Source organism: Empidonax traillii, unplaced genomic scaffold (assembly GCF_003031625.1).
Source record: "Empidonax traillii isolate 1590-97213 ecotype Southwest subspecies unplaced genomic scaffold, ASM303162v1 scaffold578:size403431, whole genome shotgun sequence".
Taxonomy (NCBI): Eukaryota; Metazoa; Chordata; class Aves; order Passeriformes; family Tyrannidae; genus Empidonax; species Empidonax traillii.
The window spans coordinates 282,949-309,449 of NW_020955771.1; the positions used below are offsets into that span (position 1 = coordinate 282,949).

Below are 26,501 nucleotides of genomic sequence, written 5' to 3' on the forward strand. Positions count from 1 at the left end.
ACAGTTAAGAAACAGGGTTCAAGCATCTGGTTCATCCACAAAAATTTTCTGCTAGGCAAATTGTCTTTACATGAAACAGCAAAACGAATATAATCCCGACAGTGAGGATCCATTAATATCCATATAAAATGCCTTTTTAACTGCAGAGCACAACCCATGGGCTGTGTTAGTATAAAATAGTGTTTGTAAGGGTTGTACAGCTTACAACAAGGTCAACAACCTAATTTCTTTATTTAGGGAAAAACATCATTAAACCTTTTTACTCCAAGCCTTCATCTCTGAATTTGGTCAAAGCTACATTAATGTTGATAATGAGAAGAGAAAGTCAGTTTTGAAATTCAACACATCCAGAAACTTTTTTGCCTTTAAAGGAAAAAATAACCTTCTGCCTTTCCAGTTTGCTTAAAATAACTGTGAAGCCATAAACAGGAAAGTCAAACAAGAGAAATGTGCCCAAGCTTCTCAAAAACATGATGTTGTGGATGGTAGAAGGCAAACGATAAAACAAGATTTCCTCTCCGCCCACGCCATTTAGCACAGATGCTCTAGAAATGCCACAAACACACTGTTTTTCTCTGATCGCATATAGAAGTTTCCTGACTTACCTAGCCTTTTTGCTGGTCTTGGGTTTTGGCGTAGTATTTTTTGCTTTCTTTTCCTTTGGCTCTTTAGGGGTCTTAGGGACTTTGGGGGTCTTGGGTTCCTTCTTTTCCTTGGGTTCTTTAGGATCCTTCGGTTCTTTTTTTGCCTTGGGCTTTTTCTTTTTCTTCTTCTCTTCTTGGGAGCAATCCACTGAATTTCTGCTTAGATTCTGGCTGTCAAGTCCCCCAGGAAAGTCCTCCTTACCAAAACCTTTGCTGGGACCTTCTGCAGCAATGTGATTGTTTTTCTTTTTCTTTTTCTTTTGCTGTGGCTGCGGCTCAATTGACGGCAGATAATCATCGCTTTTCACTAGCTGGGTATTCGGTCCACTAACCTGAGTCATATCCGGCACTGGTTTCTCTAAAAAGGGTTCCGACGGAGAATGCTGAGAGAGATAAACAGAAACAAATTTGGAGATTTGCAACTTTGATTTCTAAAACTTTGCTCTTTTGGAGCATGAGGTAACAGAGGGACAAAATACTAAGCACAAGATTAGCCTGTTAACAAGATTCAGCGTATCTGAAACATTGTGCAGTAAACAGTAAAGAACAAAGGTTTTTGCAGTCAAAACAGTAGCAAAATGACCAGAAATGGTCATTTGATATGTCAAGGGTAAAATTATTCTAAAGCTTGTACACAGAGTGGAAATACAGAAAATATTTAGTCTCCAACATATAGATGCAAAAGGAAAGCAAATGTTGTTTCAGATATTTCAAAGTAGTTGTTAGTAGAATTAATGTCTCGCTACAAATTATTCACTTGCATTGAAATTTTGTTTCTAGACATTCAAAGGAAAATAAAGTATATTCACAGGCTGTATTTATAAAAAATTAATCAAGGCAATTTACATTGGTTCAGCTGTGACAGGAGGTATTTTGATCAGCATGTGAAGGATTAAGCCACTTGAAAATGTAATATAATGTTACATTTTATGTCAAAGATCCACAGCTCCCAACCTGTACTCAAAACAGATTTGTTCCTGCTCCAGACTGGATAAAGAACTAACTTAAGTGTTTATGAACCTGCATAAACATCCTATTTCGAAGTCTCTACAGAGTATCAATCAGGTTTACACTAGACTTACATACTATGGGAAAACCTATGTGTAACTACACTAATGTCAAATGCCTGAACTAAAAACATATTGGATATATCAGCAACTATTTTCATCTTAATGGTTCTGTTCTACACAAAGATCCAGGAGTCTGCAGTGAAAAGGTGTATAAGTTCTACCATGACTTTGCAGCATATCGAACCTCTAAACTGCTTCTACTGCTTGCCTGTGGTTGAAAATGCAGGACAACAGTGCTTTTCAAGAAGCAATAGCATGGCACCATACTCATGCCTTTCTTGCACCTACATATACGGTCAGACCATTTTCCCACCTTCTTTCCCTCTTTGTTTCTCTTCACTAAAAATTAAGCCAGGATGATCCTAGGTGGAAGAGTTCCCTGTTAGCCATGGTGTCAAAGCCTAGGTTTTGAGACGGTTGATCCATTGAGTTGGGGAGAAGAAAGGTGTATCGCACATCAGAATTTTACTTCTTGGAATAGCCGTGCCTGTGTAACTGTGATGTTCTTCACATTTCTTTTTCTCCACTTTTTATTCAACCTGCACTTAGAAGTGGCAAGTGTGCAAACAAATGACTACAAACGCAATCCCTGAGCATAAGAACTGATGGGCATACCCGGACATATACTTCAGCCACGTGGTTCTAAATAAAAATGCACTTAAGATTTAGGAAACTAAATTCTTGACATCATTCACAAGAAAGTAAATGCATGTGTATCTTTCCAAATACATTAATACAATTTTCTGAATGTAAATAAACTGAACCAGTCCTATCTACTTCTGGCATTTCTTTACAGTAGCATAAAACCACTGTGCCCTGAATACACTCACATACTCAGAAGCTACCCAAGCAGCAGAAGGAGCAAGGCTGCCAAGAAGTGAAGACAAGAATTTTTTCTGCTGCCTGGGAGAGCTTTGAATGGTACTTGCTATACACCACAGTTCTTCATGGAAGAGACAGGACAAGAGGGAAGGCCTGATTGACAGAATGAAGGTTTGGGCCTCCTTGCCTTAAGCAAGGGTAACTTCCTTGCCTTAAGCAAGGGTAACTTCTGCATGTTTCTGCCCTCCATCTGTTTACTAAGATATCTTTTCGTGCAACTGGGTCTAAGTTGCAGTGGAAACTCAGCTCTAATGCAAACCTGATGAACCCATTGCATTAGCACCAACATCAGTCGGCCCCACCTCAAGCCCATCTCACGTTTGCTATCATGAAGCGCGAAGCAGTACCTGTTCTAGAAATCTGTAGTCACCATCAACACTTACATCCCTATGCTGGAAAGTTCACAAAACCTGGGTATCTCTATAGAAAACACTGATCCCAGAAAGCCAGTGGTAACAATGAATTCTGTGGTCCAATTATGCATTACATAAAATAGAGATCTTTTAAAATGTTCTAATTGCTTCTGAATTTGCTTAACTGAATTGAATGTCTCCTCAGATTTGTTCTGATGCAGAACAAAACAGTCTTCTCTCTACCTCAGACTGTTATGTACTTCTACTGTCAAACATTTTTAGGTAGGAAAACACACATATAGTGTAGATCACCTGTAAGTACTTCTCATCCCTTGTTTTTCAGAACAGTACTTTTAACATACGTTTTTGTAAGGCAGTCAATATACTTCTGTATTATCTGGCATTTCATATCTCATGCCTCTCACATTTTGCAGAAAACTCAAGTGAGAGTTTCACCAATTTCTTCACCAAGCTGTCCACCATAATACTCACCATCTTTTAAAATACTGTTCACTTGCAGTGTCTAACATATAAGAAATCTAAAGTTTTCTTTCCGATATTTGTAAATTTTGTATTGAGCAAGTACCTTGTATTTGGCACTACATTATTTGTTTGCCTTACTAAGAGAATTTTTTAACTATCTAGAAGCTTAAGCATAAGACACAACTTTCTAGAACAAATCTGAATCAATTGTTTAATTTATTTTTCTTCCTAAGTATATGAAACAGCCAAGCCAACAAATATTAAAACCCACAAGAAATGCAGTAATGCCATGTAAATTTAATTCCATAAAATTTTCAATTTTGCACCTTCATTAGTGGTATGACTGTGTCACTGAAATCAATATTTGGTTTTATACGTGCTTCAGTATTCAAAAAAAATTAATCCTGGTCTCCTTTCTAAGACTTGTGGGTTGTTTCTGTTTATTTGTTTTAGAATTCTGAACAACAACTTTCAGCAGAGTCACAGGCAAATCTGAAAGCAAAGCTTTCCAAATCTCCACAAGAGTGTTTCCAGTCCTTCAAGATTTGACATTTGTAGTTTTAATGTAAGGCCTGACCAGAAGGTAAAGCATAGAAAATGGCAGCAATTGCTGCCACACTGCAGTACGCAGTAAACTCACTCATCCTGTGAAAATTCAGATTCTTACTCCTCACGAACCTTATCCACAAGAGTCATTTTCAGGCTCTAAAACAACTTAGACAATACATTAGATTTAAATGTTATGCTTGAAACAAATACTAAAAAAACCTCAAACTTACTGCATTTTATTTACACTACCAAGTTATGTGCATTGCCAAGCATACAAATACTATGATTTCAGTTTATATCATTCACAATCTCAGAAACATTAAGCTACAAAAAGCCAAGTCTGCCCTAACTAGGTTTTGGTTGCATTTCCCATTACTTGAAAATGCAGTACTTTTGCCACATGCCACTCCCCTTGCAGTTTGGCATGTTTTGTAAGTCACCTATATCTGATTTTCTAAATTGTAGCACTCTTTCAAAGAAATAGTTGTGAGTACATTTATTTTTCTAGGAAGTTCTGTGGCTACACTTTTGCAATATGCTAAAACGGTTTATCCCTAACCGACAACCCCACATTGCTCCCTAGTGTGAAGCTGTGTAGGAGCAGCACAAATCTAGTGAGGAGATGGGAAGTAGCTTGAAGGATGCATTTTCTTACCCCAAACCAGTTGTCTGCTCTTTCTTAAGTGGGTAGAAAAGGAAGAACAACAAGCTTTCACTAGTAAATATTAGATTAAGCCTACCACAGGGAATTATTTCAAATAGTTCTACTTTAAATCTACAAAGGATTAGCTCTAGTTACAGGGTCACAATTTTAAATGAAAGAACCCCAATTTCCATTTATAAAATTTTAGAAATACATATATTACAAGTTTTAACAAAAGATTAAACAAAATTATCTGCATACTTCACAGAAATCACTTCTCTGCTGCTTTTAGTAATAATAAGGCCATAATTTGGCATGTTGGTACAGAATTTAATCTTCTATAGGAAAGAAACCAGTGAAGATTAAACACAAATAGGTATTCATCCTATTTGATATTGCAGCAGAATTATTTTTGGTATTATTTGAAATAAGGTGAAAAAGGTGCTCAAAAATATTGCTTTGTTTACTAGACCCACATCTCTTTAAATCTTTTAGAGAAAAGCTGTTTTTGTAAACATTTAACAAAGAACAGATGGCCTGTTTTAATCATGCGAAAAAACCTGGAGCTCACATTAATACTCCTACCAGCGACTACCAGGGCTAGTCACCTCCCTAACCAGCAGCACGGCACAGTCTTCAGTAATACCATTCAAATTTACAATGGACATTTTCTCATCAGTTCTCACTACTTGACAGTTAATCAATGCTATTAACATGCAATATCACAATGCAGGACACTCCTACAGATCACAGCATATTAGAGTGAAACAGAGATTCTTCAGGAGCTCTGAAGAGTTAAAATCATTTGCGGCTCAACAGGCTACCCAGCATGCTGATATGCTTTTGCATTGTCAGTAGGAGCCAACAACATCCAAGGAAATAAAAAAATTAAAACACTATTGGAGAAACTGTTTCTCGACTGCAAAAATCTCACTTTTCTGGAATTCAAACTTATTTTTAAGCTTCCAAACATGCTAAGACTTGAAAAATTAAAAATCGAAGCTGCCTGCGTTTCATGCTTGCGTTTTGGAGCCGCTTACATGTTCAGAGCTAAGCTCATTCTCTGCAACCCAAAGCACAGAGAGCTGTTTCATACCAGGCCGGTTACGTGAAATAGCAAGATGGACAGGATGTAGGATTAATCCAGTGAGGGTGAGTGGCAGGGAGGGAGGTTAGGGAGGAGAGTCTTTCTGTTGCTTGAACAAGGATTGAACCACAATCAACTGTACTTAAGCACTGAAAGCAGCTGAGTGTCACTTCCCCAGCAGAGCAGCAACTTGAGCCAATATTGAGCTTTAAGAAGTATGAAGCAAGAGCAGCAAAGTATGACTCAGCTAACTTTTTGAAATTTAAACATCAGCACCAAATGAACAAAAAAACAAAGGCGCTTTTTACCAGGACTACTTTCATTTCCCTCATGGGTACTATTTCCAGACTCCCTGGTCTTTTCCATCTTTTAATAAAGATTTATGATAACTACACTTTATTTACATATTCTAGTAAAAGTTTGGTTTACTAAGTTGTCTAACAGTAAAGCAAGTCCTCAATCAGCTCCCACTGACTCCAAAATACAAACCTCTCCAATATGATAATGGATGATTTAATTTTAGGTAAATCATTAGAGAATATTCTTAATTGCAGCCCTGTTAAATTATCACCTTTGCTTTGGAAAAGTTAAAAACAGCAACCTGTGACCAAAGAAAACTGTTTTAAAACAGAAGACAGACTACAACAGCATTGCTTCTGGCAGCAGCCTTATCTAGTGCCACTGAGATAATTAATTTTCAATTTGTATCCTTCCTGATGGTATAGTCCAAAAGATGTTAAAAACCATCACATGTTGAAATCACTCCACAGTTCTTTATTTCAAAGGTTAATGAAAGATTTCATCAACCCTCTGTATTATTTAGAATGAACTACTCATCTTGACTATCCTCCAAACTAATAATTTGGAAAGTTTCTGCATCATGTCTCTATATGTTGTTTTACCCCTGCAATTCTCAACTTGTCTCACCAACACTTTCAGCATTAGGCCTCTCAGTGCTTTCTCAATCTGAAGCATGAGTTGTCTTCTATAATGCTCTGTAAATACTTTTCAGACACTGTCCACATGCAAAGCTCACATATCAGTAAAAACTCCAAACTAAACAGGAATCAACACCACCTCCAAAACTCCAACCAAATGCCAATACCTACATTCAACAGCAGTACAACTGTTTTTTCCTATAGTAGTTAAGTCCAGAAACATGCTATGTTCACAGCTGTAATTCTTTCAAAACTCTGTTTTATCAATCAGTTTCTTCTCCTTCATTAGGAAGGATGATCCCTTCCCTTTCATGTGAAACTACTGCCTTGGAGATCGATATGACTCTTTTACTGTACTACATGAAAATACTTATTACTAAATTCAAAATACTTTGGGGAATATGATGCTGTTAAGAAACAACTGGTATCTCAGTAATTCAGAAACCCCTCTAAGAAAATTGTAGTTCCAAAGTGACAACTGGCATTTATAAACCAACAAGTGCTGTCAGTGATCTGTGCAATAAAGGGAAAGATATGACACTAGATGAGAATGAAAGAAGTCTATTTTACAAATAGGCTTGACAGGAATCTAAATTTCTTGACATACCTCCACAAAACACACATGAAAGTGTATGGAAAACAGAAGTTCTATTAATACCTTCCTAGCAAGACATAATTTGACAATTAAAAATCATTGTGCATGATAAAAGTTAAGGTTTTAGTGAAGTGCTGCTGCAAAACCATTTTATTTCTTAAGCAAGTCTCAGGAGAAAACAGAATATTCTAAGACTATTCTAAGTCATTGCGTGCTGTTACTGCTACTGGAAACCTGTTAAAAAACAGGTACAATGACTAACAAGTTATAACTTGCTGATTCAAAGCTTTTTTAAAAACTCTGAATCAAAACAACTAGAATTTTGATGCCAGCAGTATCCTGACAGTGGAGTGGAAGCAATTAAAACTTATCTTAATGTCCTTTGCCACCACAGCAAAAGTACAATCTTTGCTTATTTGGTCGAGCTGAAAATATCACCCAATTACTGTATTTGGAATAGTAAAAACATGCTATGCACAATACAGAGCTTCTTATTTGAGTCTCAGCACAGGTAGAGTATTAGAAGTATTTGTTTTCTGGTCGTGTACTCTGTGGAGTAACACAGACTACAAAATATCAACGATACTAATGTGGCCATCCAAAAAACAAACCCATCCCATTGTATTTTACAGTAATCATATGCAGCAATGATTGAGGAGACATGATTTTGGCAAGTTTTCCCTAGCTCTAGCTGTAGAGACACAAAGAAAGGGTGGGACAAGTAGGTACTGAATTCTACTGGCAAAAGCTGTATTGCTCACGTTGAGCAATGTTGACAGCTTGTATACCTCAAGCTTGCCTTCCCTGCACGGCCACAGTCAAAGGAATCTTCACTTCTGTGTGCACTCCATTATCAAGCAGAAGACGTGCCAAAACATGCCAACGTCTTTTACCACAGAAGTTTTGCAGAGTTCATGCCATGCAGTCTATACTACAGATGAAAAGAATGACTGGCGGGCCAGCAAGGGTCCACCTGTAAAATGGTCTATGAGCATCTTTACACCTTACTTCTGAAGGGGCTGCACAAGGTTTATGAGAAGAGGCTGAGCGAGGTGGGGCTGTTTAGCCTGAAGAAAAGGAGGCTCAGGAGGGGTCTTATCACTTTCTACAACTACCTGAAAGGAGGCTGTAGTGAGATGGGGGTCAGTCTCTTCCCGCAGATAACAAGTGACAGAACAAAAGGAAATGGCCTCAAGTTGCACCAGGGAAGGTTTAGATGGGACATTAGGAAAATTTTTTTCACGGAAATGGTTGTCAAGCATTGGAACAGACTGCCCAAGGAGGTAGTGGAGTCAGCATCCCTGAAGGTGTTCAAAAAACTTGTGGGTATCGTACTTGAGGACAAGGTTTAATGGTGAACACAGAGGTGCCAGGTTGATTGTTGGACTTGATGACCTTAAATGTCTTCTCCAACCTTAACAATTCTTTGATTCTGCCACATTTAAAAATGTATGTATTTTCTTTGTGAAGTTGTCTGTGATGTTACACCCAAGCACAGCTATCAAGATACATAGTCCTTACTAGAGAATATCCAGGAGATTTACCAACAGTCTTTTCCAATCCCTCTAAAACAAGGCAGTGGCTGCTCATCTCCAGGCAAGATGAGGGAGTCACACAGTAAAAAACATGTAAGGGGGAAACAGTCTCCAAATGACCTAGTACAATACTTCAACTCCTCCAGCAAATGGGGAATAGGGGAGGAAATATCTGCACATATTCAACTAAAACAGTAGTAATTAAACTGCTATTATTAAATGCATAGCATTATAAAGGCTAACCAAACATTTTAGCATATGTACAGGCTGAGTTGTTGCTCTTGGCCTTGCCTCCATGTTCCCCACAGCCCTTAAACTTCACTGTGAAAGCAAAGGAGTTCCTCCAAAATAGTAAAATACAAACATTCTCTTTCTTGTAGGCACATTTCACATCCATCCTTTGAAACACAAGGATGTATTCCCTGAGGGGAGAAGAGAAACTATACTGTGGAACACATGCAGCCTCCTTCCTACGCCAGCAGAATTCCCTCTGTTCAGTTACTGAATGTCAAATACATGGGGATGGGAAGGGTAACCCATCCCTGCATCATTTGGTATCGCCATCACCACAGTTTATGATGCTCTGGTACAAACTATGATTTCAACTAAACACCCTGTTCCCTATCCAGAAAAAGAAAACACAACAAAACAGTCCTGACTGACTTGGTATATTAAGCACTTATAGTCTTCCCATAGTATTTACAGTAATAAATGTCCTCTGAAATTTTGTTTTTTCTACAGAAGACTCAAAGTCACTTAGAAAACCATTTTGAGAGGGACCTTAAATAGATCACATCTACTTCTACTAATACATTTTTCTACTGTTGTCGAATCTAAATCACAATGACACACAGCAAACAGCATCAGGTTTATGACTAAACAGAAAATCAAAGATCAGCATACATGGAACAAGTGCTGGTTCTTCTGACCACAGATAACAAAAAAAGTTCCATCTGTGTTTTCACTGCTGCAAGCAACACTAATAGTAAAAGCATTACATGCCTCAACAGCAAGAGCATTTCTATGCTGGTACTTTTTACTCCACCCCTTCTAACCCCCAAAAAAGTTAAAGGGAAAACTTACTTAACAGGCTATAAATGTAAAAAAAGGTGAAAGGTAATAAGATATATATTATCTTCTACGTTTACTTGAGAGATACATACTATGTAAAACATAAAAATACAAGGTATATTGCAAATTCAGAAGGGATACCTCTTTTTTGATTTGCTAAACCTCTAATGAAGTATTCTTTATCTGAATTCAGATAAGGTACACTTCATCTTCTCATAACTTACAACAAATAAAGTTTACTTTAATCTAAGGAAGGGAGAACAACAACAGAGAGAAGAGTAGCATATTTGGGGTGGGTTTTTTTCATTAAATTAAGCTGAAGATTTACAGACCAGGAAACATTTTTCTCCTGCCTGCTCTGCAGCACTTAACACTCAAGTAAATACAAGTTACGAAAGCACCACCTGTCTGATGGACGTCCTGTGAGCCCCACTCCGTTGCTTGTAAGGACAATACTAATGCTTTTCAACAGTGAGTCATAGAATCACTGAATATCCTGAGTTGGAAGCGACGCACAAAGATCGCCAAAGTCCAACCCTTAGCCCTGCACAGGACAGCCCCACGAGTCACAACGTGTGCCTGAGACACTGTCCAAACGCTTCTTGAACTGTGGCAGGCTTGGTACTGTGAGCACTTCCCCAGAGAGCCTGTCCCAGTGCTCAAACACCTCTGAGAGAAAAACTTTTTCCTAATATCCAAACTAAACCTCCCCTGACACAGCTTCATGCCAATGCCTCCAGTCCTGTCACTGGTCACCAGAGAGAAGAGGATCAGTGCCTGCCCCTCCACTTCCCTCTGTGAGAAAGTTGCAGACTGCAAAAGGACCAAACTGCAACAGAATGTAGGGAAATACACCAGGAGTAGGCAAGTGCCATGTGGCTACAACTGTGTATCGCCCCAGTCTCATTACTCTGCACCATTACGTGTCTCTGTATTTTTTTTCAATATGCCTTTGCCAGAAAGTCCTCAAACTCAGCCTTATACAATTCACATCCACAACTATACGCCTGGCTTGTGTGCTCACACCTTAACCAAGCCCACGAGAAAGGATGTTATCTTCCAGTCTCAGGAACTTTTAGAAAGAGACCAGTCACAGCCAGTTCTTTCAGCTTTCTGTTGCATGTTCACCAGTTATGGGCAAATCAATGGGGACTTAATGGTAGCCTTTTCTCCATAAAGGTATGAGGTTCTCACTTGAAGTTCCTCTGCTATGTACCCGTGGGCATTATAAGGCCCTCTGAACTTGATTCTGTAACACTGAAAAATCTACACAAAAGAAAGCTGTTGGATTTACAAAGAAGGAATATGTAGACTAACTGTGCTGTGGAACACAGTAAGGAATACACAGTGGCTGACAGGTTTTAAAATAAGTATAATAATAATTGTGAAACAAAACATCCTAATCTGGAAACTACAGGTCAGTTAAAGAATAACTTTTTTTCACCTTCTCCTATCTTAAGTACCCAGGATCTATCAGGACTTTATATGTACAGTTGGAAATGCTGGATGAAGAATTTCAATATGGCATTTAAAGTAATTTTTTTACCTGAAGCTATGAGTTAATAGATGTTCTCTTCCCCACCCTGCCTTCCCCCTAGTTGGATTTTAGGCAAAACACATTTCAGGTGTTTAATTCCAAATGTTATGGTTTTTCCTGGAGGAGGCTGAAAACAGAAACTCAGTGGAGTTTACATCTAGGTTTGACATGCACGGCTTGTTGCATGGCACACTCTGCTTTGCTGTGCATACCTGCTCCAGGGCAACCTCTCGCCCCTCTTCTGAGGGCACTCTAATGCAAGGGTCTTCAATCAGACTAGCCCATCTCTGAGAAAGCCATCCCTCAGTGGGCAGACTGGGGATCTCAGCTGCCCACCAAGACTTCACTCACGGACATGAATGAGGGCAGCGACTGAAGAGACAGACTTCATACATTCATAAAACAGTAAGATATAGCAACCCCCAGCAAAATGCTTTCAAATGTATTTTTAGGTCACTACATTTATCAGCATATGGTGTTTGTTCCAGTACACTAGCAAGACTTCAAGTAAGATGTAACTTCTCTATCACTTTGCTAACCCCTTCCTTATATACCTTGGAAAGCAAAAGCCCAGCATTTTTGTTTCAAAAGTTCTCCTCATCAGCTTCTAGACTTGCTAACCATCCATGTTTCAGAAGCCTGCACATATAAAAAAAATGTATCAGTCACAGATTAATGACAAATGTGCTTCAGATTACAAGGCTGGTAAAAAGAGGATGCTAATCATAGAATGCCTTTACTAAAGAACTTTATTACATCTCCTATCTACAAGCCCTCATCAAAAAAAGAACAAGTTTTCCCCCAAAGTATAAATATATATATGTTCTAATAGCTCAAGGAAAGGGCAATGGCCTTAGATGTTTAAGATTTCAATAGATATGAAAAGGACTATAACACTTGAGTTTTCACTCATGTCCCTGGAAAGGAGGTCCCACTACAGTCCCATGATACTTCCACAATACCATTCCTAAGTATTTTTATTAACTCACAGAACACTCTTTCTTCCCTTTCCATTTTCCTCCTCTGCAAGATGAAGTTGTACTGTAACCACAAAAGATGAATTCCCTTTGATTCAGTAGCTGAGCTGGTGACTTTTTTTTTTTAGACTACAACTTGTACTCAAGGCTTTTCTGCTACAAATTTTAAAAACCACACAGAATTCTCTGATGTGGACTTCTAATGCCGTAAAATACTAAGGAACTACCTAGGAATGAAAGTTAAATCAGTCTAAACCAACTTTTTTTCTTCTTACGTAATCATTCTAATCTTTAAGTTGGCTGACTTCCGATTAAAAGGGCCTGATCTCAGAATTTCACCCAAAAGACCACATTTAGTAAATGTTTTCTGATATCATAAGATGATGTCCCATATTATCTCAATCAATCTGTCTCTACTGTTTATGCCTACTTCAAACCTCAAAGTGTTTAACTGCTGCTGTTTCAAAGCATAAGTAAACACACTCAGTACTAGGACAGTCATAATTTAAAATTATAACTTTTTGTTTTGATATTCTAAATGCCATTTCTATAGTCACAAAGTACCACCGCATCACGAGAGAAAAAAGGAACTCCAAAATCCCAGTGCCACTATCACTTTTATTTCTATTAGATGTCCCAAATAAGTCGAAATGACCTTCCTAACCCATATTTATCCAACAATAATCTGTTCTTGTCCAGCAGAAATTCAAAAGCTTTCCTCAGACACTGGCCTATGAGTCACTGTGCAAGTGAAATAGTTAACATGTAATGTTGCTTTGAAAAAAAGAACATTTAAAGTTCATTGTAATGCTAAGAAAACACGTTTTAAATTATAAACACATTTTAATTTTTTTAATGGCAGTCTAAATTATTTAAGTATTTCAAATACTTGAAAACAAAGAAAAATCGTTGTTATTAAACAAATTTTATGTCCTATTGCTTAACCTTTTACAATAACATCTCTAACATACAGGGAGACTCTTCCCTATTTACTTCCATATTTGCTGGCTCATACAGTTTACAGGATGGTTTGGAGTTTTTTACCTTTTCTGTTAAATTACATACTCATTTCTTTTTAACATGAGCCTCCAGCAAAGGACTTGCCATGGACCCTCTTCTTGAGAAGTGCCCAACCATGACTGCAAGAGAGCACCTACTAGGATAGCTACAGGCTTCGGCATCGGGGCAATGCAGCCCAGCGTAACACACACAAATAAGGCCCAAAGCCCATTACTATCACTCTGGCCTTGGGTAACTCCCTATCCCTCTGTCTTGGTTTACTCATACGTACAAAATGGAGAATACACACTGTAGGAGAGTTTAGAAAATGAATAAATTAGTGGCTGATGAAGTTCTTCTGTGTTATGATTAAAATTACCATTTAAAAAGCTCATTCTTTACCAAGACATGAAGAGAGACACTGCAGGAAAAGTCAGCCTGTTTTGTGAGATTCCATGATATTCATTATCAGGTTTACTGGATAATATACAGTAAACAAATTATCAGGCCAAACCTCAAATAACAAAACCAAACTAATTAAACAGCTACTTTATCACAGAAGGCCTTCTGCAGGTAGAAGAAAGAGGACAGAGAAAACATGGTTGCATAAACAGATTACATCCTATTTCATAGGCACGAGAAACGTGTAGTGTCAGTCCTACTTCAGCTCTTTCTTAACTCCAGCTTTACAGCTTGCCATCATTCTGTACACACAATCACTTAAAATAGGTGTATGAAGTTACATAGTTGAACATTTTCTGTAACTTACTTAGTTCTTTCTTGATACTTACTTTCAAAAAGTATATACAAAAATTACAACCAAAGACGACTTCTTGCTAACTGGAGATACAAATAAGGTAGACTAGGCAGATGGTAACAAACAGTTACAGTTTTCTGAATGGTCTCATCACATCCCTCATTGAGCTCTATGGTGTCCCACATTAGGCATGAGAGGAATCAAAAGAAGAGTCAAAAGCTACTGTTCTTCTTTATATACATATATATTTACTAATATATAAATATGTATTCAAACATTTAACTTTCAGTGTTTAAATTGCTTCTACTGATGTCTGACTCCCTTCCCAAACTACAGCTCTTTTCATGTTCACTTTCCACTATCTTAAAAAACAAAAATTACCCCACCTCCCCCCCCCAAAGAAATCAACTAAATCATGCCAGTTCTCCCCTGGGTACATACTCAAGAATGAACTTTTCCCATCCTGTCATGTAGAAGATAATCAATCCTCAGGTTAAATAATTTCTATGAAGATAAAACAAAACACAGTGGAAAGGCAGGTGTTTCCTTTTCCCTCCCCTGTGTCTAAATAGAAAAGGAAAATAACCTGAAAAAGTAATAATTTGTGCAATGGCTTTCTTACATTTTGTTTTCAGTGCGCTCCTAAATAGTTATGGAAAAGCAGTAATTCTAGAAAGGTCTCTCTGACTAACCAGCCTTTAAACACCTATAGTTGACCATGAAAATCAGAGGGCAAAAGGTACAATATATCTTCAGCAGTGATGCATTTTATACCAATGACACCAATTTTATGAGAGAAAAACTACTGAAGATTTAATGGTGCCAATTAAAAAAGCCAAGAGTTTGCATGGCTCAATGGCTGAGTCATAGACCTTTTCCCCATAATAGGTTCCATTATGGTCCTGAGCTCAAACTGTGGGAAGAGGATTGCAGATGAGTAAGAGGAATTAGTATTTTTAAATGTTATTGCAAAGGAAGGTGTCCTTTAAGCATTACACAACTGCGTCTCTGGTAGCAGTAGTGCAGCTTGTGTTTACTCACCATGGTAGCTTTGAGATCCTCAGAAATTTGTGGACACCTCGCAACTTCAAAACACTATCACAGAAATTAAGCCCATCAGTGTAGCAACCTTTCAAATTTAATAAGCATTTCATATGCATTTCCAAACTTGAAATACTCCAGTACTTATAATTTTTGTGCTGTGTTATTGCCCAATTTCTTTTGAATTCATTTATATTTACGTAAAACAACGTAAGACTGTATAGCTGAAGACCAAAGTAGTTTGTACTTAACCATATGATGTCTGTAAACAACTGGTGGGATGTACAATGAGGAAAAGAAAATTAAAATGTCAATGTGCCTCTCAATGTGTTCTCTTCCCAGGGAACTATATCTGCCAGAGTACAATGCTGCACAAAATTCTAATCATCCACATCAACAACAGTCACACTTGAGACATGGGTAGGGATTGCCTCGAACAAGTCTAAAGGGAATCTAACTTTGGACAGACTTCTATTTATCAAAACATTAGCAGATCCTAATACAGGAAATAAAAATAATTAAGATGGGTAACTGTGGTGGTTTTAACCCAGGCCTTCCTTGGTGATCAGGTTGTAACTAAGGAAGGGGCAGTGTTCCCAGTATTCCATACGATTTTTACATAAATCGTGGTATAAATAAGAAGGAAGAAGAGGCCTTCGCTCCTCTTCTCTTCTGCCAAAGTTCGGGAACAGTGGGTCCCTGCATTGGTCTCGCTTATCTAAGGCTGAGGCCTGCAGCATCCACTGACCTGCCAAGTGGAGGCTTGGAGAGTGCTGGCCGTGTCTGCCAATCCTGCCTTCTAAGGGACGTGGTGAGATTTGCTTTACTAGTTATTTTACTAGTTCTCAAGTTTGATTGCGCATATCTATTCGGTATCCCTTTTTATTTCCTTTTGTCCCTTTTTCCCCTTTCCCTAGCCCTTTGGGAGGTGTTTGGATTCCCATTTACTGTATACATAACATCTTAACTATAATATACATAGAATATATTTTTTATATAACTAGCTTATTTTTTTCGGATTCTTCACTTTACATAGTTTTTTTTCCCTTTACCCTGGGAGAAGAAAGAAGGGAGAAGGGGGGAGAGGGGCTACTACTAGGGGGTTGGACATTTGGCAAAGAGCCAAGTCCAAACCATCACAGTAACTTTGGCACCAAAGCAAATTGGGTATGGTATAAAACCAGTGACTAATAAATTTAGGATAGAAAGTCAGATGCCTGTTACAACATACAAAGTAATCTGATTTGGGTAAGAATTTAAAAAAAAAAAAAAAAAAGAATACTGGGAGCAAAAGCCAAGTGATCTTTAAATTGAAGTTTGATGAGGTTACGAAAAGCAGTCCATAAGATGGTACTTGTGACAGCTGGAAGCTCAACTCAGTGTCCCAGACAACCTTTATGTGTACGTTGCTCCTAATGACTGGTGACAGTAAAAATCAACAGCAAAATCTTGTTTACTTTAAAAAAATAAATGCATTTTAACAAATGCAATTTGGAATATGACAAACATTGAACATATTAGTTCAGAAAAGAGTTAAGTATGCCTAGGATTAACCATTTATGGGAAGAAAATATCTATTCAGCAGGGCTGGTAAATAAACATCTATTAAGATAGGGCAGTAAAACAAGCTTCTGGTAACAGAAATTTTATCTTCAGACCTGCAAAAAGGGGATGGTTACCCAAAAAGCTTTTATAATTACACTGGCCAATATAGTCAGAAAAAGCTTGAAGTATTACCTCCTTTATAAGCCTTACTTCACACACATCCTCAAGTCATCAAAGCTATGAATAGGATGACTCAGATACCCTCCAAAAAAACTCTGTGATTTCAAATGTTTGCATTTATAACATTTTTTCCTTGACTAGGAATTGTCTTTGTATCATGACTATCATAGAAAATGCAACAGTGCTGTTTAAAACAGAAAAGGCTACTTATTAAATAAAGATGCCACAGTCCCAGTGTTCTTTTGCAATAGCTTTTCTATTCCCTAGTTTGGACAATTTTCCCAGAACATTGCAGAAGAAGTTTTTATTTTCAAGTACTCTAGACAACAGAGACTTGAGAAAAGTAGAAGTAAGCAATTTATTAAATTACTGGTCATCCATCATTTGTTCATTTACAAAGTAACATTATTTAAGTATTGGGGATATACTTGTAAGGAGTGGGTTAGTGTAGGAGGGTGCTTGTATCCAATTGCTGGGCGTGTCTTAAGTTGCAACAGCAATATTGCACCTAAAAAAGCTCCTGAGAGAATTCCACCTCTTTCTAATATTATGTTGGAAAAATTGTTCTTCCTCAAGAGCTTCCTACACACAACATCCCTAATACAAAAGACCAGAATCAATGAGGATAAATGAAGGTAGAACAAATTCTTCCCTCAAAAAAAAAAAAAAAAAATTCTTTTCCCTAGAAAGCACCCCAAAGCTCCCAGCCCAGAAGCCCATAACCTGCTTTGAGGGTTCTCCTGATCAGTTAATTACAATCTAAAACCCCTTCTCCCACCCCTATACCCATTAAGCAATTGAGTGGTTTACGGAACTGCTTTGTTTTGGGCCAAGTTTGATACAAACTGATGTAGAGACATAGTAGACAGAAAGAAGGAAGAGGTTTTACCTTTTATACCTACTAGTAAGTCAGACTTACACAGTTAATCACTGAAAGAGCAAGTCAACCTGCTGATCATACTTCAGCTACTTACAACCTGAATTTTCTTGGATATATATTTTCCCCCCATAATGGTTTCTCATTTTCATTTGTGAATACAAGCATCTACTTCTTCAGCATCTACAACTCACAGAACATATTCCTGAGTTAAAAGGCAAATACGCTAATCAAGCTTTAATTCTGTATTTGTGACTTGCAAGAAATAAACCGGTGGTTTTCTATCACTGAAGGTATATATCTTCGCATGCAGTCCTAGTATTCTTTTTACCTACCAGTCCCCACAGTTTTGAATGATAATTTTTGATTATCCAAGTAGACGTAGTCAGTAAAATCACTTTAAATGCAAAAAGTCACTTTGTGAAGCTGCAGTGTTTATATTCTGGTAGTAGAAGACAAAGCAAAACTAAGGACTACACCCAAAGGCTTTTTTGCCTTTCTGAGGACATGCGAATGCAGACAAGTCAAGAAAGTGTGCAGGAACTGAGGAACAAGCAGTGCTAACTATTCTCAAGGTAGAGCTTCTGAGGCAGGAACCCCTCAGAGCACCAAGCCCGTATGGAGGAGCTTGCCCAGGGTGGTGAGGGTGGAAGACTGAGGAGGTCTGTGGTCACCTCTGTAACCCCAGACTGTTACTCATCTGCACATTTCCACTCCTTGAAATGAAAACATTGATTGGATTTGCCTGACCCACCAGCAAATTCCCACTGATACAAATTACACAGAGGTGATCTGATGAAAGAAGTTAACAGACACGGATGGTAGGTATCACAGGCTAAAGTAATCTTTTTCTAGCGGGATTACTAATACTCACCTGTCAAACTCCAGTAAATGTAGTTTGAAGCTGGCACTTTGCACTACAAGATTTACAGCTCAACAGAAAGGGTTCAGTTATGCCCAGTTCCCTTCAAATCCAAAGGCAAATATAACATATAGCAAGTATAACATTTTTAGTATATGTTTTAGTATATATTTTCAGTCTTTCTGTGTCCTTTCCAAAAAAGGTGGCACTATACAACCCATTGCTTCCAAGTCAGGTGAGGATACACCATCTGGAGCCAACATAAAACTCCCTTCTGAAGAGATCATAGAATGACTTGGGTGAGAAGAGACTTTAAAGCCTACCTAGTCCAACACCCTTGCAACGAGCAGGGACATCTTCAACTCAGTCAGGTTGTCCATCCAACCTGACCTTGAATGTTTCCAAGGATGGGGCATCCACCACCTCTCTGGGGAACCTGTTCCACTGTTTCACCACCCTCGCTGTAAAAAAATTCCTCCTTATATCTGATCTAAGTCAACCCTCTTTTAGTTTAAAGCCATTATCCCTTATCCTATCACAACAGGACCTGCTAAAAGATCTGTCCCCATCTTTCTTATAGGTTCCCTTTAAGTACTGAAAGGTTGCAAAAACATCTCTCCAGAGCCTTCTCTTCTGCAGACTGAACAAACCCACCTCTCTCAGCTTTTCCTTATAAGAGAGGTATTCCAGATCCCTGATTATCTGCCTGTCCTCCTCTGGACTTGCTCCAACATATCCATGTCTTTCCTGTGCCAAGAACCCCAGAGCTGGATGCAACATTCCAGATGGGGCCTCACAAGAACAGAGTAGAAGAACAGAACCAACTCCCTTGACCAGCTGGCCACACTGCTTTTGATGCAGCCCAGGATGTGGCTGACTTTCGGGGCTGCAAATACATTTTGCCAGGTCACATCCAGTCTTTAATCCACTAGTACCCCCAAGTCCTTCCCAGCAGGGTTGCTCTCAATCCCTTCATCCCGCAGCCTGTATTGATACCAGGGAGTGCCCTGATGCAAGTGCAGGACCTTGCACTTGGACTTGATGAACCTCATGAGGTTCACACAGACCCACTTCTCAAGATTGTCCAGGTCCCTCAGGATGGTTTCCGGTCCCTCAGGATGGCTTCCTGTCCCTCAAGTGTGTTAACCACAGCCCTCAGCTTGGTGTGGTCTGCAAACTTGCTGAGGGTGCACTTGATCTCACTGTCCATGTCAGTGATGAAGACACTGAACAGTACTGGTCACACAACACCCTTTTCTGGAACAGGAGGTCTCCACACTTGGCTTTACACTGAAGTGTAACTGTCATTTCAGACACCAACCTGAACAGATCCCTTCAGAAGTGAGATTTATATTACACCACAGAACTCTGTTCTGTCAAGTTTCCATTTCCCCCCTTTTTTTGTTGTTAAGATCTGTAAGCCTCCAGTATGGGAGATGTAATTCTCTCTATTAACTTCCCATACACGTATTATTGTTTATCATATAAACCTGCTCTCCTTAATCAACTTTCCCAGACTACAAAAAAGTAGTCTGCAGGCAACTTCACAAGTATACAGACTGTGGTTTGAAAACACCAACTTAAAGAAATCTCACCAGATACCTACAAGATACAAAACTAAAAGTGATCGCCACTAATCAACTCTATTTTTCTCTTAGGGTGAGAAAACAGCAGTTCTCCATATGGCCTTTTCATTGCACTGTTTTATTAACTTCAACATGACAGGGTGGGCTTGAAATCACAGACTTGTTAAAAATCCTTTTGATGTTGTATTTGCTGCCCAAGATCCATTTATGTCAGAGAGCCCAAGATACTTCTCAGACTCTAGTTCTATATTCCCAGTAACAAATGAAAGTAGCCTTTGAATATGTCAGCTATGGCATGTCCCAGGTAGGCCTTTCCCCAGCTCCTCGAGTAACTGAGCTAAACTAACAATTAAATCAGAAAGTGTCATTAGAATTGGAGGGGGGAGAAAGAAAGAAAGAAAAAAAAAATTCCCACACTTGATTTTCTGTGGACAAACATCTACCTCAGCACCAACTTTATCTGCACTGAGTTAACTCTTAATTATAATGTTTAATCATACTTTAGGTATTCAGCCAATTTGATTAACACTGTTCCATGAAACACCTTATCTTTAGTGCAGATATCTTTTGTATCCTAGCTCCAGCCATTCTTTACACAATGTATAGTAAAATGTAAAAATCCCTATACACAGGTCCTAAATCAGATATGCCTACAGCAATATCAGGTCTAGATTTTGGGTTATATTGTAGTATTGTAATGGAGAGATGTGCTTAAAGCAATCCTTTAACTCACCCCTCACTGCTGTAAGTTTCTGAGTTACATTTTTCAGCCTTGTTGTGCATTACAACAGGGAACTGCAGGAACCACTCTGCCACTGCAGAGCACTTCCCAAAGCACACCCAACAGCAATACTGGCAATATAGACACCAAACATGCAACCTGCGTCAGTCAGCAAAAAGTCCCCAAATCTCAGTCTAATGCCTTCTGTACAGAATTACCTGGTTTTCAGCGAGTTTACCTCAAGTATTTCAAAGGAGGTCAGCTGAGAGAAACACTGAGAACCAGGGAGTCTCCCAGTATTGCAGGTGTTTATTCCCATGCCCACATCTGACAATGCTTGCCCATCTGACAACTGCAAGCTCCCATTAACAAACTGAGATACAAATAACAGCTTTAGACTAGTTTTAGTGACTACGTATTTCATACAGTTGTACAAGCCAACTGTGATGTTAACTTTTTATGGTAAGGTGTCACTTTAAATTCAAACACGCACTGTGTATTATAAGCCTCCCACTATATTTAGCAACAATTGGCTGGTACAGAAAGATTTCTTCCAAAAATAAAATAAAGGACTTCATATCATTCAGCGCTCACATGTAAGGAAAATTACAGTATTATCACAGTTATCAGAGTCTTGCAGCGCCAAAAAAGATACGAAGTAACAGAATGCAAGTGGATGGAGGGCCATCTGGAGAGAAAGGAGACGTAAAAGAAGAGTGGGAAAAAAAAAGAGTTCATATTGACTCCTGGACATCAGGAAGTTTGTTATGAAGCTTATTATGAGGCCTCTCTTCTCTTTCCTAACAAGAAAATTACATCCAAAAATCTGCGGAACTATTAACTTTTCAGTTACTGTGGTTGTTATATTATTTTCATTGTGGAAGTTACTGAGACATAATAAAACACAACTGAATTAGCACAATTAAAATGGACTAACTTTTTCAGATTCAAATGATTAAATGATTCAGCCTGTTATAAGAAAGAAGTCTACTGTGAGTGGATATACGTTCCTTTTGGGAACTCCTGTATCACATATGAAAATTTCCTCTCTGATTAAAACAAAAAGTTTATATGTAACAAAATATTTAAAATTACATTTAATATAGATATTTTAAAAGTGGAAGATGAGAAATAAATGTTTGGCACTCCCTACAACATGCTATATCAATATATCAAACATGCATTTGGTTTTGTATACTAAAGTATAAGTGTTGCATTCTTGAAGACAAATACTTCTTCCAATTTTCCAAAATGAAAAGGTTAATAATATGCCACAGAAACCTGCCAAGCTCCAGAAGTCAAGATTTCAGAAGTAAAGACTGTGGTCTTTCAGTACTTATAAAAAAAGGGCTTATAAAAAAAGAGAGGAACTTTTTACACAGGCAGATAGTGATAAGGCAAGGGGGGATTGTTTTAAACTGAAAGGAGAGGATTTAGATTAGATGTTAAGAAGGCATTTTTTACTCAGAGGGTAGAGAGGTGTTGAACAGGTTGCATAGTTAAGTTGTGAATGCCCCATCCCTGGAAGTCTTCAACGCCAGGTAGGGGTCATGAGCAACCTTAAGTAGTGGGTGCCATCCCTGTCTGTGGTGGGGCAGTTGGAACCAGATCATCCTCATGGTCCCTTCCAACACAAGTCATTCTTTCAGCCTGTGATTTTTTAACATCTAGTTTCTACAGCAGCAACCCTTGCAATATGAACCCATTCCCTGAAGTTCTTAATTTTTGTGCTTGCTCAGTGTAACACAAGACCTGCTGTCTCCTAAGATAGGCTAACATAGTAAAAGCACTGAGGAGTACAGGAAAGAGCTGTATCCAGATCCTCAGTACTGAGGATGAACAAAAGCAAATGAACAAAAGATTCCTCCCAACCCAACAGTAAAAAATCAGAGATCCACTTGTTTTCTTCCACATCTTGTATATAACTACACTACTCTCACATTAACCTCTACAATTACCAAACTCCTACACAAGAAGTAGGATTTCCTCCTTTGAACTGTAAAGACCAGTTGTCATAGTCTTCTTAGGCTGCATTTATAACACAGAGCAATAGCGGAAGGAGGGACAATGAGAGCAAGGTGACATGTTTTAGAGTAACAAATATCTAAGTAAGAACTCAAATTGGGAATTTTATGGATTTGGGTTTTGAGTAAATAACACAGTTTATGCCCATCATCTACATGTCCCTCTTCATAATCAGGGGCAACACTATTTTTGGCTACACTAACCTTGACCAGGAACTGAGAAAATTCTAACTAAACATGATGTATGAAAAACAGTAAAATCAGAAAGAATGCTGATTCCAGAGTTTATAAATCAAACCCACATTGAGACCACTAAGTCATACTGTGATGACTAAAAAATTAATCTGAGTTTTATTTCTAATTTTTCATGCTTTTAAACAATTCTCTGTGCTGAAGAAAAAAAAGGGAAAAAATCCCATTCAATACTCAAAGAAAACAATTCATTGACTGGACTGGAAGCATCTTCCCTCATTTCAACACACGTGACACACACCCAACAAAATTGTGCCAAGCTCTTTGGTAGAAACGGGATCTTCTTTCACCTCTTCAATAACAAAATAGATGCAAATACATCAGTTGGAAGAGAAAAACAGTCATCCTTTTCTAAAAAACAAAACAAAACACCATTCCCGAAATCAAACCAGTCATTTATATATTTGTGTGGACTAAAAATAAAGTTGTGAGAAGTTGGAATGTGATCTGTTTGTCACTAGTTCAATAAAACAAGACAAAGCTTTGACTTCTAACTGAAATTTTAATTTATCAAAATTTAAGGGAGAAACTGAAGGCTGGTTACTGATGGCAATTGCTACAAAAACATGAGCTGTGTAAGGGTACTAAAAAGCCTGAAAAGGGTATTAAAGGGTCAGAGAAAGAGGCAGTCTCCATTTTGCCCCAGCAAGTATTCCCACTCCCACACTACCACACCAGCTTGGGTGATTTTGTGGTCACAGAGCAAAGAGATGCTGGGAACATGACCTGGCCAGAAGCGAGCAGGCCAGATAAGCCTGTTCACCCAATGATTAGGCATGGTGATGCAAGGAAGGAGCAAACGTTCTGTATCCCAGACCTCAGCCACCTTTATTTGCATGGATTTATTTTTTTAAGCAGATTAGATACTGAGAGTTACTGAGTGCACACAACTATGGTGGGAAGCTGTCAGTGGACTGTTTGCCCACGGCACAGTGACACAGGTACACCCCAAAGCAGCGTGCAGAGCGGTAACAGGCACCACTGGACCAAATGGCTACCTCTGACAAGGGCTCAGCAGGCAGGTGACTCAGGCAGGAGGAAAGGTGGGGTGACTCCCTAAACTCTGCCCCCATTTGAACATAACACTGGCCATTTCCTCTCTGTTCTTACTGCTCTGTCAGGTCAGCTCAGCCTTTCACTGCCCATTCCCTGATCACTGCTTCCTGCCCACCCTTCCTACCCTGCTCCCAAGAAGCAGCTTCACCATCTTTAAACCACACCTCCAAGCAAATTTAATGGCAAAAAAAGAAAGATCTGTACGAACAGATGCTTTAAACACCACGAAAAACTCAAGGGTACCAATCTTGCTCCTTAGCTACCAAACTTTACAACTCTATTGCCAAAAGAAGTCTATAAATATTTATAGATGTCATCTCTAAAGAGAAAAACAAACAAACAAACGTTTTGTTCCCAAATCCAGACCACATTATCACTAGTACAATACATGTATCATCATACAATTAAAAGAACTGAAATGTGAAAATTCAAAAGTGAAAAGCACTGGCTCACTGAACTGAGGGACAAAACAACTACAGGCTAAAGTTAAAAATTACATTTCAAAGTGATGGTGTCCCATCATAGCAGGAACCGAGACATTTCTTCTCCACAGAAAAAAGAAAAAAAAAAAAAGGCAGGATATGCAAGTTTGTGACACTTGCATTCAAGATACCAGCATAGGTAAATTAACTAAAAATAAATGGATGCCTCGAATTCCATGTGAAAGAGCAAGACATAAAACTGGGAGTAGGACCCATAATGAAAAGGCAGGAAATTATTACTTTGCCTGCAACTTGGTCCTTATTAGGATTTCTACTGTATTTAAAGAAATAAAAAATAAATGTAAAAAAAAAAAAAAAATCAAGCATTTCTCCTTTCATTTGCCCTAATTTTCCACCCTTGTAAGTTTATCTAACTTACTGATAATACTGACATGAGGGTTGTATTAGACTATCAGCCTTCAATCAAGAAAAAAAGCTTCTCTAAAGCAACAGATTTAAATCTGTTGAAATAAATATAAAGTAATAGAATGTGTTTGGCCATGGGAAAAATAAGACGACTGCCAAATCCCACTGGAAGTGACCATCAGCAGATAAGAACACTGTACTCAAGTACTGAATAGCAGCATAAATCTAAAAATATTTCTAGTTATGTGATTCCTCAGATAACCCCAAAGATTTCAGGAAACAATACATTCAGGTTACCAACGTATCACAGAGACTTTCAAAATATCCATGCTGAAGAACAAGTCTGGTAACTCTTAAGCCTACAAACCAGAATGCTGATGCAGAGTTGTGTTTTTATGCTAATGCTGCAAACTGGCTTTACCCAGAACTTCAGAGCAGATAATTTAATGGCACAAATTATTTTCATCATAGTCAAATCATGGCACCCAAGGGAAGAAGTATTCTTGAAATTGCTTGTGCCTCCCCAGCACTAAAAAAAAGACAAAAGAATTTATAGCAAAACCACCTCAAAACTACAAGTCTTTGGCCCAAAGGCCTATTCACTGAAGGATCACTGGAAGCCATTATTTACAAAAGCACACATAGCCTCTTCAAGCGTGAGGAAGAAATAAGTCTTTGGATATTGCAAATTTAGATTTGAATATAACTGAGGAGTTTTAAAACATGAACTTCTGCTGGACGAAGTATTTTATATTAATTATTATATCCCTTGCATGGGAACTAGCTCATGGATGGATCAAGTTATCAGTGTAACAGACTACTCTACTCCACAGAGGTGAAATAACATCAACACTTGCAACACTTTTACAGTCTACTTTTCTTTTAGTCGGAAAATTATAATTAATTACATTGCAAACATTGCTCAAATACAGGAGTTCTTCAGATCCTCAGCAAAATGCAGCAGGAGCCTGCAAACTTTTAAGAAAAAAGTAGTTATCAACCTTTACTTTTAAATTAATACTGTGGATTTTCTTTGTAGCTTTTCTTTCATCACCCCCCACAACTTCTGATTTTGCCTATGTTTTCTACATATATTTTACATAAATACACACATACACTCATGCTTGTCTATATATAAAAATACAATTGTAGTTAATTAAAGTTCAATATTAGTGGGGTTTTGATTTCATTTAGTCAGGCAGCTTCAAAAATCTTGCCAACAGACACTAGTTTGCTGGTCTATGAATACTTAAAAAGGGAAACTATAATTTCTAGGACCAGCCATGAAATTTTGCTGAACATGCAGCATATATAGAGTACCCCAAAAGACCAGTGGGCAGTCACGTGAAATAGCCTCTGTGTCAAAACAGTAAGTACCCAACAGTGTTT

The 26,501-nt window shown here is 38.3% G+C and overlaps 1 protein-coding gene across 6 annotated transcripts in view; it reads right to left on the bottom strand.

Moving 5' to 3' along the window:
• The window catches only part of CHD7 (chromodomain helicase DNA binding protein 7), a 131,159-nt gene that overhangs the window by 57,086 nt on the left and 47,572 nt on the right, over positions 1-26,501 (bottom strand). For all 6 annotated transcript variants that reach the window (XM_027898082.1, XM_027898083.1, XM_027898081.1 and 3 more), the window contains one exon: positions 606-1,027. In XM_027898082.1, coding sequence (XP_027753883.1) covers positions 606-1,027 — 422 coding nt within the window. The remainder of the gene's footprint in view (positions 1-605; positions 1,028-26,501) is intronic.